Source organism: Somniosus microcephalus, chromosome 12, assembly GCF_052327205.1.
Source record: "Somniosus microcephalus isolate GS21.2 chromosome 12, FLI_Smic_1.0, whole genome shotgun sequence".
NCBI lineage: Eukaryota > Metazoa > Chordata > Chondrichthyes > Squaliformes > Somniosidae > Somniosus > Somniosus microcephalus.
In genome coordinates this window covers 222189125-222204626 of record NC_140998.1, presented here as the reverse complement: position 1 = coordinate 222204626, position 15502 = coordinate 222189125, and the positions used below count along the sequence as shown (strand labels likewise).

At 51.0% G+C, this 15502-nt stretch overlaps 1 protein-coding gene across 1 annotated transcript in view; it reads right to left on the bottom strand.

The window, feature by feature from the left end:
- The window catches only part of LOC147110170 (TYRO protein tyrosine kinase-binding protein-like), a 32332-nt gene extending 19486 nt beyond the window's left edge, over positions 1 to 12846 (bottom strand). The window contains exon 1 of the mRNA XM_086004106.1: positions 12542 to 12846. Within this exon, the coding sequence (XP_085860232.1) occupies positions 12542 to 12605 (64 nt within the window). The 5' untranslated portion in view covers positions 12606 to 12846. The remainder of the gene's footprint in view (positions 1 to 12541) is intronic.
- Between the last annotated feature and the right edge of the window lie 2656 nt (positions 12847 to 15502).

Genomic DNA, 15502 nt, shown 5'->3' with positions numbered 1-15502 from the left:
TAACTTCAGAACCAGCATTGCTGACTTCTAAAGGCTCGAGTACCTTGGGAAGTTTTTCTGCTTCCAGACTGATTTGGCACAGTTCGGAGGGACCACGTGCGTGACCTGGTAGGGGTGATAATGGTTCAGATGAGTCATCATCTTCTGCTTCTTCTCTATTGTCTTCTATTTCCTCCATCACTTCAGCTTTTGCCTCTGCCACCAATTCCCTGAGTGGCTTATTACTGCTGACACTGCTCACAAAAGGGTGCTCTTTCTTCTTAGCTTTCAACTGGTCGATGAATTTGACATATTCCCTTTCTTGCTCAGCTTTGATTCGTTTGGCCTCATCGCGCAGACGGTTTGTGTGTTCCTGTTCCATTTTCTCAATCAGCTGCTTCTGCTGTCTTTCCAGATTCTCCCACTCTGTGTCAAAGAACTTTTTCTTTGCATTCATCTCTTGCTCAAAACGGCGAATCATTTGTTCTAATTGCTGTTGTAGTTTGAAATTGAGTTGAGTTCGAGCCCGGTGTTCCTCAGAAATGTGCATGTCTGTAGACTGGACAGACTCAGAATTCTCTGTCAAACTATGTTGTTGTTGTTCAGTGGAATTCTGTTCTGATACTTTGTTCTCTTCTGAAGCATTTATGCACTCCTTCGTTTTTCCATCATTAGTCTGCAAGTCCATTTTAGACTTGTCTTTTGCACATGGGCTGGTCTTACCATCATCAGTTCCAGAGTCTGAGCTGATTGTCTTCACCGAGTTCTCACTCTCTGCTTTGTCACTGTCACTGCTGCATATGCCCTCATCCAATATTCTGGACAATCGTTCAGGTTTGACATCTTTTCTTTTTCCGGAATCTACCGTTATTGCTTTTAGGGAGTGCCAGTCCATATTTATTTTCCTGATCCACTCCCGTCCCAGAAGTGGTGGACCTCCCTCAGGTAGTACATATAAGTCCATTCCTTGGTGTTCTTTGCCCTTGTGTACCACCTTGACTTTTATCTTTCCGATGGGGTATACTCTTTGCCCCGTGTATGTCTGCAATACTATCTCCGTATCCCGTAGGGGAATATGTGTGAATAACCTTTTGTAATCTTGCTTATTCATGACCATCAACGCCGATCCGGTGTCCAATTCCATCTTCACTTGGACTCCTGCTATCTGAAGTGTGACCCAGATAGTTTGTAGGTCAGCTTCCTTACTCACATTGTGAATTCTCAGACTACCCAGTTCCTTGCTGTTGGAGTCTGAATCCGAATTCTGTTCATCCGAACTCTTCTCAGCCACCTTATGTACCTTTCTGCACTTTTCCTGCGGTGACTTTTTGTTGCTGGTCTTCTTTCCTGACCGGCATACTTTAGCTATGTGACCAAGCTTGCCACATTTTCTACATTCCTGATTTTTAAACCAGCATTGGTTCTGATCGTGTGTTGTCTTTCCACAACGATAACATTTCGCTGTACCCAAAGCCATTTGATCTACGCTGAGTACCGCTGCCTTCAGCTGCATTTCCGCAGTGCCTCTCGCTGCGGCTTTGTGCGATGCTGCAATAGTGACAGCCTTATCAAGTGTAAGATCATTCTCTTCAAGCAGCCGCTTTTGTGTTCCTTCTTTCGACAATCCACACACGAATTTGTCTCTCAGTGCCTCTGTCAGTCTTTCCCCAAACTGACAGTATTTCGCTAGCTTACGCAGTTCAATTAAATACCCCGCGTTGCTTTCCTCTTTCAGTTGCGTTCTCGCATAAAATTTAAATCGTTCCGCTAACATCAGCGGTGTGGGGTTCAAATGATTTCTCAGGACAGCAACAATATTAGCGAAAGCCTGATCCGCCGGTTTAGCTGGTGATAGAAGATGCTTCAATAGCCCGTATGTCTTCGCACCCATTGAGTTTAGTAAGGTTAGTGCTTTATCTTCATCTGATATTTTATTTGCCTTACAATAAATCTCTATGCGTTCTACATACGTGGCCCAATCTTCAACATCGGGATCAAAATCATTGATGTTACCACGCTTAGGCATCCTCGCAATCTTCTTGAGAAACAAAAATATTTTTTTTTTTTTTTCAAAATGGTGGTTTCCCGCGCTTGTCTTCTTCCCCCGCCTACGAAAATGGTGGCTTCCCACATTTGCCTTTCTCCCCCGCTGGCTGTAATGGCGATTGCCGTATTGCTGCGTTCGCCCTCCCCAGCGGTTCTCAAATCGTGCCTCCCAGCCCCTCTTGCAGTCCGGTCCTTTCCCCCGGCTGCGGCTGAGTTCTCCGCGTTTTAAAATTTTTTTTATCCCGCGCCTCGCGGCCTCTGTAGCTGTCCGGCCTTTTTCCCTGGTCGCGGTCGAGCTCTCTCTCGACGCTGTTGCGTCTCCCAGCCCGCTTGCAGCCCGGTCTTTTACACTGGCTGCGTTTGCATTCACCGCGGCTCCCATGCCTTACGCTGCCCCAGTCTCAGCGCCTCTGGCCCCGACTTCTGTCCGGCTCTTTTCCCCGGCCGTGGTCGAGTTCTCCGCCCTTATATCCTCCGTTTTTCCCTCCCCTACTTCACAGCCAACGTGGCCGACTTGCTGCTCGTCGCTGATCGGCTTACCCACCACCGTGATAGAAGGGATGATCACTGCCTGTTGCTGATGGAAGGCTTCGTGTCAGGATTCTTCCTTGCTCTTCAGACCCGAGTCTTTTCTCAGCAGGATGATGAGGGCGGATGCCTCTTCTCGACGCCCATTAAACTGCCTTGGACATGGCTCTGCCGCAGGGTAAAATCGTCCTCGTCGCCACTGTTAAGTCTGTGTGTTCTAGTTATTGTTAATAAGAATCACTGCACACAGACCACAAGAGTAAATTCAACAGGTCTTTACTAGTCGGAGGTCAGGCTGAACTGCCCAATAAATCATTACACAGCACTTATATACTGGTGTGGTCACCACCGGTATTACAGTATACAGCAGCCAAGATAAAGTAGTGCATCTCTTAAAATAGTTCTCTTAAAGGTGGAACGGTTACATACACCACACTAGGGTCTTGAGGGAAGTGGCGGTAGTGATTGTGGATGCATTGGTAATAATTTTCCAAAACTCCCTGGTCTCAGCAAAGGTCCCGGCAGACTGGAAAACTGCTAATGTAACGCCCTTATTTAAAAAGGGCAGTAGACAGAAGGCTGGAAACTATTGACCGGTTAGCCTAACATCTGTGGTAGGTAAAATATTGGAGTCCATTATTAAGGAGACAGTAACAGGACATTTGGATAATCATAATTTAATAGGACAAAGTCAGCATGGTTTTATGAAGGGGAAGTCATGTTTGACAAATTTGTTGGAGTTCTTTGAGGAAGTAACATATAGGGTGGATAAAGGGGAACCAGTGGACGTAATGTATTTAGACTTCCAAAAGGCATTTGACAAGGTGCCACACAAAAGATTATTGCTTAAGATAAAAAATCACGGGATTGGGGGTAATATTCTGGCATGGATAGAGGATTGGCTATCTAACAGAAGGCAGAGAGTTGGGATAAATGGTTCATTCTCGGACTGGCAATCAGTAATTAGTGGTGTTCCACAGGGGTCAGTGCTGGGTCCCCAACTCTTTACAATCTATATTAACGATTTGGAGGAGGGGACCGAGTGTAACATATCAAAGTTTGCAGATGATACTAAGATGGGAGGGAAAGTAGTGAGTGAGGAGGACATAAAAAACCTGCAAGGGGACATAGACAGGCTAAGTAAGTGGGCAGAGATTTGGCAGATGGAATACAATACTGGAAAGTGTGAGGTTATGCACTTTGGCAGGAAAAATCGTAGAGCAAGTTATTATCTTAATGGCAAGAAACTGGAAAGTACTGAAGTACAAAGGGATCTGGGGGTCCTGGTGCACGAAATTCAAAAGGTTAGTATGCAGGTGCAGCAAGTGATTAAGAAGGCTTTCATTGCTAGGGGGATAGAATATAAAAACAGGGAGGTATTGCTTCAGTTGTACAAGGTATTGGTGAGACCGCACCTGGAATACTGCATACAGTTTTGGTGTCCATACTTAAGAAAAGACATACTTGCTCTCGAGTCAGTACAAAGAAGGTTCACTCGGTTAATCCCGGGGATGAGGGGATGGACATATGAGGAGAGGTTGAGTAGATTGGGACTCTACTCATTGGAGTTTGGAAGAATGAGAGGCGATCTTATTGAAATATATAAGATTGTGAAGGGGTTGGATCGGGTGGATGCGGGGAGGATGTTCCGGATGATGGGTGAAACTAGAACTAGGGGGCATAGTCTTAGAATAAGGGGCTGCTCTTTCAAAACTGAGATGAGGAGGAACTACTTCACTCAGAGGGTGGTAGGTCCATGGAATATGCTGCCCCAAAAAGCTGTAGAAGCTACATCATTACATAAATTTAAAACAGAAATAGACAGTTTCCTAGAAGTAAAGGGAATAAAGGGTTATGGGGAGCGGGCAGGAATTTGGACATGAGTCTAGGTTCGGATCGGTCATGGCCCTGTGGGTAGCGAAGCGGGCCCAGGGGCCGTGTAGCCTGATCCTGCTCCTATTTCGTGTGTCTAATTCTGTTAGATTCAGGAGATGGTTCTGTGATAGTAGATTGGCGGTTAGGATCAGATCAGCCATGATCTTATTGAATGGCAGAGCAGGCTCGAGGGGCCGATTGGCCTACTCCTGCTCCTATTTCTTATGTTCTTATGTACTTACAGGGAGTGTTGTCGGGGCTGGAGGAGGTTACAGAGATAGGAATGTTTGTCGGGGCTGGAGGTGGTTACAGAGATAGGGAGGGTTGTAGGGGGCTGGAGGAGGTTTCAGAGATAGGGAGGGTTGTGGGGGGCTGGAGGAGGTTACAGAGATAGGTAGGGTTGTCGGGGCTGGAGGAGGTTACAGAGATAGGAATGTTTGTAGGGGCTGGAAGTAGTTACAGAGATAGTGAGGGTTGTAGGGGCTGGAGGAGGTTACAGAGATAGGGAGGGTTGTGGGGGGCTGGAGGAGGTTACAGAGATAGGGAGGGTTGTAGGGTGCTGGAGGAGGTTACAGAGATAGGGAGTGTTGTAGGGGCTGGAGGAGGTTACAGAGATAGGGAGGGTTGTAGGGGCTGGAGGAGGTTACAGAGAAAGGGAGGGTTGTAGGGGCTGGAGGAGGTTACAGAGATAGGGAGGGTTGTAGGGGCTGGAGGAGGTTACAGAGAAAGGGAGGGTTGTAGGGGCTGGAGGAGGTTACAGAGATAGGGAGTGTTGTCGGGGCTGGAAGAGGTTACAGAGATAGGGAGGGTTGCAGGGGGCTGGAGGAGGTTGCAGAGATAGGGAGGATTGTAAGGGGCTGGAGGAGATTGCAGAGATAGGGAGGGTTGTAGGGTGCTGGAGGAGGTTACAGCGATAGGGAGTGTTAGAGTCATAGAGTCATAGAGTAATACAGCACGGATAGAGGCCCTTCGGCCCATCGTGTCCGCGCCGGCCATCAAGCCCTGTCTAATCTAATCCCATATTCCAGCATTTGGCCCGTAGCCTTGTATGCTATGGCATTTCAAGTGCACATCCAAATGCTTCTTAAATGTTGTGAGGGTTTCTGCCTCCACAACCCTTTCAGGCAGTGAGTTCCAGACTCCAACCACCCTCTGGGTGAAAAAGTTCTTTCTCAAATCCCCTCTAAACCTCCCGCCCTTTACCTTGAATCTATGCCCCCTAGTTATCGACCCCTCTACTAAGGGAAAAAGCTCCTCAGCATCCATCCTGTCTATGCCCCTCATAATTTTGTACACCTCAATCATGTCCCCCCTCAGCCTCCTCAGCTCCAAGGAAAACAAACCCAACCTGCCCAGTCTCTCTTCATAGCTGAAGCGCTCCAGCCCTGGTAACATCCTGGTGAACCTCCTCTGCACCCTCTCTAACGCGATCACATCCTTCCTGTAGTGTGGCGACCAGAACTGCACACAATATTCCAGCTGTGGCCTAACCAGTGTTTTATACAGCTCCATCATAACCTCCTTGCTCTTATATTCAATGCCTCGGCTAATGAAGGCAAGTATCCCATATGCCTTTTTTACCACCTTATCCACCTGTTCCGCCGCCTTCAGGGATCTGTGTACTTGCACACCCAGATCCCTCTGACCCTCCGTCTTGCCTAGGGTCTTTCCATTCATTGTGTATTCCTTTGCCTTGTTAGTCCCCCCAAAGTGCATCACCTCGCACTTTTCCGGGTTAAATTCCATTTGCCACTGTTCCGCCCATCTGACCAACCCATCTATATCGTCCTGCAGACTGAGGCTACCCTCCTCGCTATTTACCACCCTACCAATTTTTGTATCATCCGCGAACTTACTGATCATACCCTTTACATTCATATCCAAGTCATTAATGTAGACCACAAACAGCAAGGGACCCAGCACCGATCCCTGTGGTACCCCACTGGCCACAGGCTTCCAGTCACAAAAACAACCTTCGACCATCACCCTCTGCCTTCTGCCACTAAGCCAGTTTTGTATCCAATGTGCCAAGGCACCCTGGATTCCATGGGCTCTTACCTTCTTGACCAGTCTCCTGTGCGGGACTTTATCGAAGGCCTTACTGAAATCCATGTATACCACATCCACTGCGTTACCCTCATCCACACACCTAGTCACCCCCTCAAAAAATTCAATCAAATTAGTCAGACATGATCTTCCCTTGACAAAGCCATGTTGACTATCCCTGATTAATTCTTGCCTCTCCAAGTGGAGACACATTTTGTCCCTCAGGATTTTTTCCAATAATTTTCCTACCACTGATGTTAGGCTCACTGGCCTGTAGTTCCCCGGTTTTTCCCTACTACCCTTCTTGACTAATGGTACTACATTAGCGGTTCTCCAGTCCTCTGGCACATCCCCTGTGGCCAGAGAGGTCCTGAATATATGTGTTAGAGCCCCCGCAATCTCCTCCTTTGCCTCACACAGCAGCCTGGGATACATTTCATCCGGGCCTGGGGATTTATCCATTTTTAGGCCAGCTAAAACCGCCAATACCTCCCCCCGCTCGATGTTAATATGTTCGAGCATATCACAGTCCCCCCGCCCTATTTCTATGTCTACATCGTCCTTCTCCATAGTGAAAACAGACGCAAAAAATTCATTCAGAACCCCTCCTACATCTTCCGGCTCCACACACAGATTGCCACTTTTGTCCCTAATGGGCCCTATTTTTTCCCTAGTTATCCTCTTACCCTTAATATACTTATAAAACATCTTCGGATTTTCCTTTATTTTGCTTGCCAGTGTTATTTCATGGCCCCTCCTTGATCTCCTAATTTCTTTTTTAAGTATCCCCCTGCACTTTTTGTACTCCTCTAGGGCTTCCTCCGTCTTTAGCCTTTTGTATCTACCAAAAGCCCTCCTTTTTTTCCTAATCCATTCCCGTATATCCCCTGACATCCAAGGTTCCCTGTGGTTTTTGGAACCACCCTTGACCTTTACGGGAACATGTTGCCATTGTATGTTCTCAATCTCCCTTCTGAAAGCCTCCCATTGCTCCGATGCGGATTTTCCTACAAGTAGCTGATCCCAGTCCATTTTGGCCAGATCCTGCCTTATCCTATTAAAATCGGCCTTCCCCCAATTTAGAACCTTTATTTCCGGCCCATCCCTGTCCTTTTCCATGGCCACCTTAAATCTTACCATATTATGGTCACTATCACCAAAGTGCTCACCTACTAGCACTTTTTCCACTTGGCCGGCCACATTCCCGAGAATTAGGTCCAGTACCGCCCCCTCTCTTGTAGGACTTTCTACATGCTGGCTCAAAAAGCTCTCCTGGATGCACTTTAAGAATTCTACACCCTCTGAGCCTTTCACACTCTGACTATCCCAGTTAATATTGGGGAAGTTGAAATCCCCCATTATTATTACCCTATTATTTGCACATTTCTCTGAGATTTGCCTACATATCTGTTCCTCTATCTCCCCCTGACTGTTTGGAGGCCTATAGTACACTCCCAGCAAAGTGCTTGCCCCCTTTTTGTTTTTAAGCTCCACCCATATGGCCTCATTAGAGGACCCTGCTAATATATCATCCCTCCTTACTGCAGTAATTGACTCCTTAATTAATATTGCGACACCCCCTCCTCTTATACCTCCCCCTCTGTCTCGCCTGAAGATTCTGTACCCCGGAATATTGAGCTGCCAGTCTTGCCCTTCCCTCAACCATGTCTCCGTGATAGCAACAATATCATACTCCCATGTGTTTATCAACACCTTCAGTTCATCCACCTTATTCGCAAGACTCCTTGCATTAAAATAGATGCCATCCAGCCTTGCCCTTATATATTTGCCCTGTCTACCAAGCTGACTTGTTTTTTTCTCTATAATTGGCAGCACATCCCCCCCTATTTCAGCTCCCCTCTGTATCCCATCCCCCTGCCAAGTTAGTTTAAACCCCCCCCAACAGTGCCAGCAAACCTCCCCGCAAGGATATTTGTCCCGCTCTGGTTCAGGTGCAACCCGTGTTGTAGGGGCTGGAGGAGGTTACAGAGATAGGGAGTGTTGTAGGGGCTGGAGGAGGTTACAGAGATAGGGAGGGTTGTAGAGGCTGGAGGAGATTACAGAGATAGGGAGGGTTGTAGGGGCTGGAGGAGGTTACAGAGATAGGGGGTGTTGTCGGGGCTGGAGGAGGTTACAGAGATAGGGAGGGTTGCAGGGTGCTGGAGGAGGTTACAGAGATAGGGAGGGTTGTAGGGGGCTGGAGGAGGTTACAGAGATAGGGAGGGTTGTTAGGGCTAGAGGAGGTTACAGAGATAGGGACGGTTATAGGGGCTGGAGGAGGTTACAGAGATAGGGAGGGTTGTAGGGGCTGGAGGAGGTTACAGAGATAGGGAGGGTTGTAGGGGGCTGGAGGAGATTACAGAGATAGGGAGGGTTGTAGGGGGCTGGAGGAGGTTCCAGAGATAGGGAGGGTTGCAGGGGGCTGGAGGAGGTTACAGAGATAGGGAGGGTTTTAGGGGCTGGAGGAGGTTACAGAGATAGGGAGGGTTGTAGGGGCTGGAGGAGGTTACAGAGATAGGGAGGGTTGTAGGGGCTGGAGGAGGTTACAGAGATAGGGAGGGGTGTAGGGGCTGGAGGAGGTTACAGAGATAGGGAGGGTTGTAGGGGCTGGAGGAGGTTACAGAGATAGGGAGGGTTGTAGGGGCTGGAGGAGGTTACAGAGATAGGGAGGGTTGTAGAGGCTGGAGGAGGATACAGAGATTGGGAGATTTGTAGGGGCTGGAGGAGGTTACAGAGATAGGGAGGGTTGTAGAGGCTGGAGGAGGTTACACAGATTGGGAGATTTGTAGGGGCTGGAGGAGGTTGCAGAGATAGGGAGGGTTGTAGGGGCTGGAGGAGGTTACAGAGATAGGGAGGGTTGTAGGAGCTGGAGGAGGTTACAGAGATAGGGAGGGTTGTAAGGGCTGGAGGAGGTTACAGAGATAGGGAGTGTTGTAGGGGCTGGAGGAGGTTCCAGAGATAGGGAGGGTTGTAGGGGGCTGGAGGAGGTTACAGAGATAGGGAGGATTGTAGGGGCTGGAGGAGGTTACAGAGATAGGGAGGGTTGTATGGGGCTGGAGGAGGTTACAGAGATAGGGAGGGTTGTAGGGGGCTGGAGGAGGTTACAGAGATAGGGAGTGTTGTAGGGGGCTGGAGGAGGTTACAGAGATAGGCAGGGATGAGGAGGCCGTGGAGGGATTTGAAAACAAGGATGAGAATTTTAAAATCTAAGCATAGCCGGACTGGACGCCAATGTAGGTCAGCGAGCAACTAGAGGGCGATGGGTGAATGGGACCACTATGCAGTGATCGGGATAGCAGAGTCGGAAATCTGCCATAAAAACAGAAAATGCTGGAAATAATCAGCATACCACTGCCCCTATCTTTTTCTTCCATTTGTTCTTCTCTCTCTCACATGACAGCTGTCTTTCATTCTGCCATTTACACGTCATCTAGACCCAGCTTTTGTTTCTTAACTTGTCCCATTACCATCTCCTTTCCCCTCACACCATCATCCCTGTTGTCTCCTCATCTCTCCTGCCTTCCATCCTATCACAGACCTTTGCTTTTGTTCAGTCCTCCCCTCCCCACTGTCCCTGCCCCTACCCTCGCTGAAAAACCTGCTCCATCTCCAGCTTTTTCCAGTTCTGCCGAAGGGTTACTGACCTGAAACGTTGGGCTGGATTTTCACTGAGGAGTCGGGTAGGAGGCGGGCTGCAACTTTCGGGGTTGTAGTCCCGCCTCCATCGAGTTCTAGCCAACCCACGTGATTTTCCCCTGATTGACCTTGTTGAGCCTGCCCAGCGGGCTCAGCAGGCCAATTAAGGGCCACCCGGCAACAGGTGACGTCACAGATTGACATTTCATCTGTCAAGACCTTTTGACAGGTGAAATATCAGCGTTTCACAGCTGTTTGAAGCTGTCAAACACTGACAATCTGTACTCCAAGTTAATTCCTTCCTCTCAGGATGATTTAGAGATCTCTCCGGAACAGAAAGCTGAATGCTGCAGATTTTGACAGCTCGCAGCCATTCTGCTTTCTGTGCTGGTGAGATGCGGGACTCCCGAGACCTGAAGGAAGGAAGTCTGCAAAGGTAAGTAAAGGTTAGTAGAACCTCTTTAAACACTTTACACAGACCAAACACACTTACCTCTGCACTCATGCACCAATCACTCACCTGAACACCGGACATCTCGAACCCTCCAAGCCCGTCATCCCGACGGGCCGCCTCCTCTAACTTGGCGTGGTTTGGGGCCGTCGGGAATCCCACACTTCAACATTAAAAATAGGGATTAGGCTAAAAACTGCCTGTTAACTACCTGTTAATAGGTAGTTAATTGGCACTAATCCCTTTCCCGCCTCGGGGAGGCGGGTCACAGTGCGGGGCGGGTACCCGCTTCCTTTGAAACTGGCATGGAGGCGGGTTGGGGGGCGGGATGGGTTCGTGCCCCCTGATTTCGGGATTTTTTAACCCCCCGCACGCCTCCAATCCCACCTCAACGGCCCAATGAAAATCCTGCCCATTGACACTGTTACTCGCTCCACGGATGCTGCCTGACCTGCTGAGTGTTTCCAGCATTCTCTGTTTTTATTTCAGATTTCCAGCATCCGCAGTATTTTGCTATTGCAGAAGGAATTCTGCAATTGTCTGGTTGAAGGAAAAGGGGAAATATTTTTAAAAGGCAGAAGTTTCATCAACTCGATCGGAATTAGTTTCGTAATGTTTGCTCACTTTCCGACATTTCAAAATCTTCTCTAAAAGCTGCTCACTTCCTGAGCCGCCCGCTGCAGTGAGAAGGTCTCGGTACAAAATAATGAACTGGATGCAACAGGCACTGCGCAAGAATCAGGAGTCAAAGATGCAGCCAAACTGAATTCAGTAACAATCAAGGAGATGCGACAAGTATCATCTCGCATTTATATAGCGCCTTTAACGTAGTAAAACGTCCCAGGGTGCTTCACAGGAGCGATTATCAAACACAATTTGACCCCGAGCCACATCAGGAGATATTAGGACAGGCGACCAAAAGCTGGGTCAAAGAGGTCGGTATTAAGGAGCGTCTGAAAGGAACAGAGAGAGGCGGAGAGGTTTAGGGAGGGAATTCCAGAGCTCGAGGCCCAGGCGGCTGAAGGCACGGCCGCCAATGGTGGAGCGATGGGAATCGGGGGGTGTGCGAGAGGCCGGAATTGGAGGAGCGCAGAGATCTGGGAGGGTTGTAGGGGGCTGGAGGAGGTTACAGAGATAGGGAGGGTTGTAGGGGCTGGAGGAGGTTACAGAGATGGGGAGGTTTGTAGGGGCTGGAGGAGGTTACAGAGATCTGGGAGGGTTGTAGGGGCTGGAGGAGGTTACAGAGATAGGGAGGGTTTTAGGGGCTGGAAGAGGTCACAGAGATAGGGAGGGTTGTAGGGGCTGGAGGAGGTTACAGAGATAGAGAGGGTTGTAGGGGCTGGAGGAGGTTACAGAGATAGGGTGGGTTGTAGGGGCTGGAGGAGGTTACAGAGATGGGGAGGTTTGTAGGGGCTGGAGGAGGTTACAGAGATAGGGAGGGTTGTAGGGGCTGGAGGAGGTTACAGAGATAGGGAGGGTTGTAGGGGCTGTCGGAGGTTACAGAGATAGGGAGGGTTTTAGGGGCTGGAAGAGGTCACAGAGATAGGGACGGTTGTAGTGGCTGGAGGAGGTTACAGAGATAGGGAGGATTGTAGGGGCTGGAGGAGGTTACAGAGATAGGGAGGGTTGTAGGGGCTGGAGGAGGTTACAGAGATAGGGAGGGTTGTAGGGGCTGGAGGAGGTTACAGAGATAGGGAGGATTGTAGGGGCTGGAGGAGGTTACAGAGATAGAGAGGGTTGTAGGGGGCTGGAGGAGGTTACAGAGATAGGGAGGATTGTAGGGCTGGAGGAGGTTACAGAGATAGAGAGGGTTGTAGGGGGCTGGAGGAGGTTACACAGATAGGGAGGGTTGTTGGGGCTAGGGGAAGTTACAGAGATAGGGAGGGGGGCGAGGAGGGATTTGAACATGAAGGTGTGAATTTTAAAATCGATGTAGGTCAGCGAGCAAGAGAACATTCATGTCCTTTAACAAGTGCTTACCCAAGGCCAGGCCGGAGAGGAGCAGAGGGAGGGTGATGATGGTGGGGAGCGCAGTCCTGCCCATGGTGGGAGCTGATTGCCAATCCCTCGGGTTGGCTCCTGAATCCTCTGGGGCTCTTCGCAGCGACCAGGAAGGTGGAGGCAGCAGAGAGTTAACTGATGTCCAGCGTACAACTGCCGGGGCTGCGCTGGGGCTGAGTCACTGGGCGAGGCAGTGTCAAACAGAAAGGAACTGCCTCCAACGCTGGTTTAACCGTTTCGTCTGAAGTGCCAGGACCAGAAATCCGTCTCGGGCGCTGCTGCTAAACGGGCGGTATCGGAGCGGCAGCACCGGATATTGACTGCAATCGGTAGTTAATTACACAGGAACAGGAGGAGGCCCATTCAGCCCCTCGAGCCTGTTACACAGGAACAGGAGGAGGCCCATTCAGCCCCTCGAGCCTGTTACACAGGAACAGGAGGAGGCGCATTCAGCCCCTCGAGTCTGTTACACAGGAACAGGAGGACGCCCATTCAGCCCCTCGAGCCTGTTACACAGGAACAGGAGGAGGCCCATTCAGCCCCTCGAGCCTGTTACACAGGAACAGGAGGAGGCCCATTCAGCCCCTCGAGCCTGTAACACAGGAACAGGAGGAGGCCCATTCAGACCCTCGAGCCTGTTACACAGGAACAGGAGGAGGCCCATTCAGCCCCTCGAGCCTGTTACACAGGAACAGGAGGAGGCCCATTCAGCCCCTCGAGCCTGTTACACAGGAACAGGAGGAGGCCCATTCAGCCCCTCGAGCCTGTTACACAGGAACAGGAGGAGGCCCATGCAGACCCCTCGAGCCTGTTACACAGGAACAGGAGGATCCCATTCAGCCCCTCGAGCCTGTTACACAGGAACAGGAGGAGGCCCATTCAGCCCCTCGAGCCTGTTACACAGGAACAGGAGGACGCCCATTCAGCCCCTCGAGCCTGTTACACATGAACAGGAGGAGGCCCATTCAGCCCCTCGAGCCTGTTACACAGGAACAGGAGGAGGCCCATTCAGCCCCTCGAGCCTGTTACACAGGAACAGGAGGAGGCCCATTCAGTCCCCTCGAGCCTGTTACACAGGAACAGGAGGAGGCCCATTCAGCCCCTCGAGCCTGTTACACAGGAACAGGAGGAGGCCCATTCAGCCCCTCGAGCCTGTTACACAGGAACAGGAGGAGGCCCATTCAGCCCCTCGAGTCTGTTACATAGGAACAGGAGGAGGCCTATTCAGCCCCTCGAGCCTGTTACACAGGAACAGGAGGAGGCCCATTCAGCCCCTTGAGCTTGTTACACAGGAACAGGAGGAGGCCCATTCAGCCCCTCGAGCCTGTTACACAGGAACAGGAGGAGGCCATTCAGCCCCTCGAGCCTGTTACACAGGAACAGGAGGAGGCACATTCAGCCCCTCGAGCCTGTTACACAGCAACAGGAGGAGGCCCATTCAGCCCCTCGAGCCTGTTACACTGGAACAGGAGGAGGCCCATTCAGCCCCTCGAGCCTGTTACACAGGAACAGGAGGAGGCCCATTCAGCCATCTGTCCATCTACTTCTCGATCTCTCTCTTTCTATTTCTATCCCTCTGTCTCTCTCTCTCTGTCTCTCTCCCTCTCTCTGTCTCTCTCTCTCTGTCTCTCTCTCTCTCTCTCTCCGTCTCTCTCTCTCTCTCTCTCTCTCTCTGTCTCTCTCTCTGTCCATCTCTCTCTGTTCATCTCTCTGTCTCTCTCTCTGTCTCTCTCTCTCTCTCTGTCTCTCTCTCTCTTTCTCTCTCTGTCTCTCTCTCTCTCTCTCTCTCTCTCTCTCTCTGTCTCTGTCTCTCGCTCTCTCTGTGTCCGGGTGTTTAGGGACACTGATTCTCCGGGGGTTTGGGATGGGTTAATGTGTCGGGGTGTTGTGAGTTATCTGGGTACTGGCTGGGGGGAAGTGAGGTCTGAGACCACAGGCCGGGAGTTTCCTGTCTTGAGGTAAAATTAAGATTGGCACATTTCACAATCACTCAGTGAGCAGATTCACTTTAACATAAACAATGATTGAGAAAAGCGTCACCACCGCACTGCACACTGAAACAGGAGCAGTTCCCAGCAAACATCTCTCTCTAGCACTCCCTCAGTACTGTCCCTCCAACAGTGCGGCGCTCGCTCAGTACTGCCCCTCCGACAGTGCGGCGCTCCCTCAGTACTGCCCCTCCGACAGTGCGGCGCTCCCTCAGTACTGCCCCTCCGACAGTGCGGCGCTCCCTCAGTACTGTCCCTCCGACAGTGCGGCGCTCCCTCAGTACTGCCCCTCCGACAGCGCAGCGCTCCCTCAGTACCGCCCCTCCGACAGTGCGGCGCTCCCTCAGTACTGACCCTCCGACAGTGCGGTGCTCCCTCAGTACTGACCCTCCGACAGTGCGGCGCTCCCTCAGTACTGCCCCTCCGACAGTGCGGTACTCCCTCAGTACAACCCCTCCGACAGTGCGGCGCTCCCTCAGTACCGCCCCCCCGACAGTGCGGCGTTCCCTCAGTACTGCATCTCTGACAGTGCGGCGCTCCCTCAGTACTGCCTCTCCGACAGTGCGGTGCTCCCTCAGTACAGCCCCTCTGACAGTGCGGCGCTCCCTCAGTACCGCCCCCCCGACAGTGCGGCGCTCCCTCAGTACTGCCCCTCCGACAGTGCGGTGCTGCCACAGTAGTGCCCCTCCGACAGTGCGGCGCTCCCTCAGTACTGCCCCTCCGACAGTGCGGCGCTCCCTCAGTACTGCCTCTCCCACAGTGCGGCGCTCCCTCAGTACTGATCCTCCGACAGTGCGGCGCTCCCTCAGTACTGCCCCTCCGACAATGCAACGCTACTTCAGTACTGCCCCTCCGACAGTGCGGCGCTCCCTCAGTACCACTCCTCCGACAATGCAACGCTACTTCAGTACTGCCCCTCCGACAGTATGGCGCTCCCTCAGTACTGCCCCTC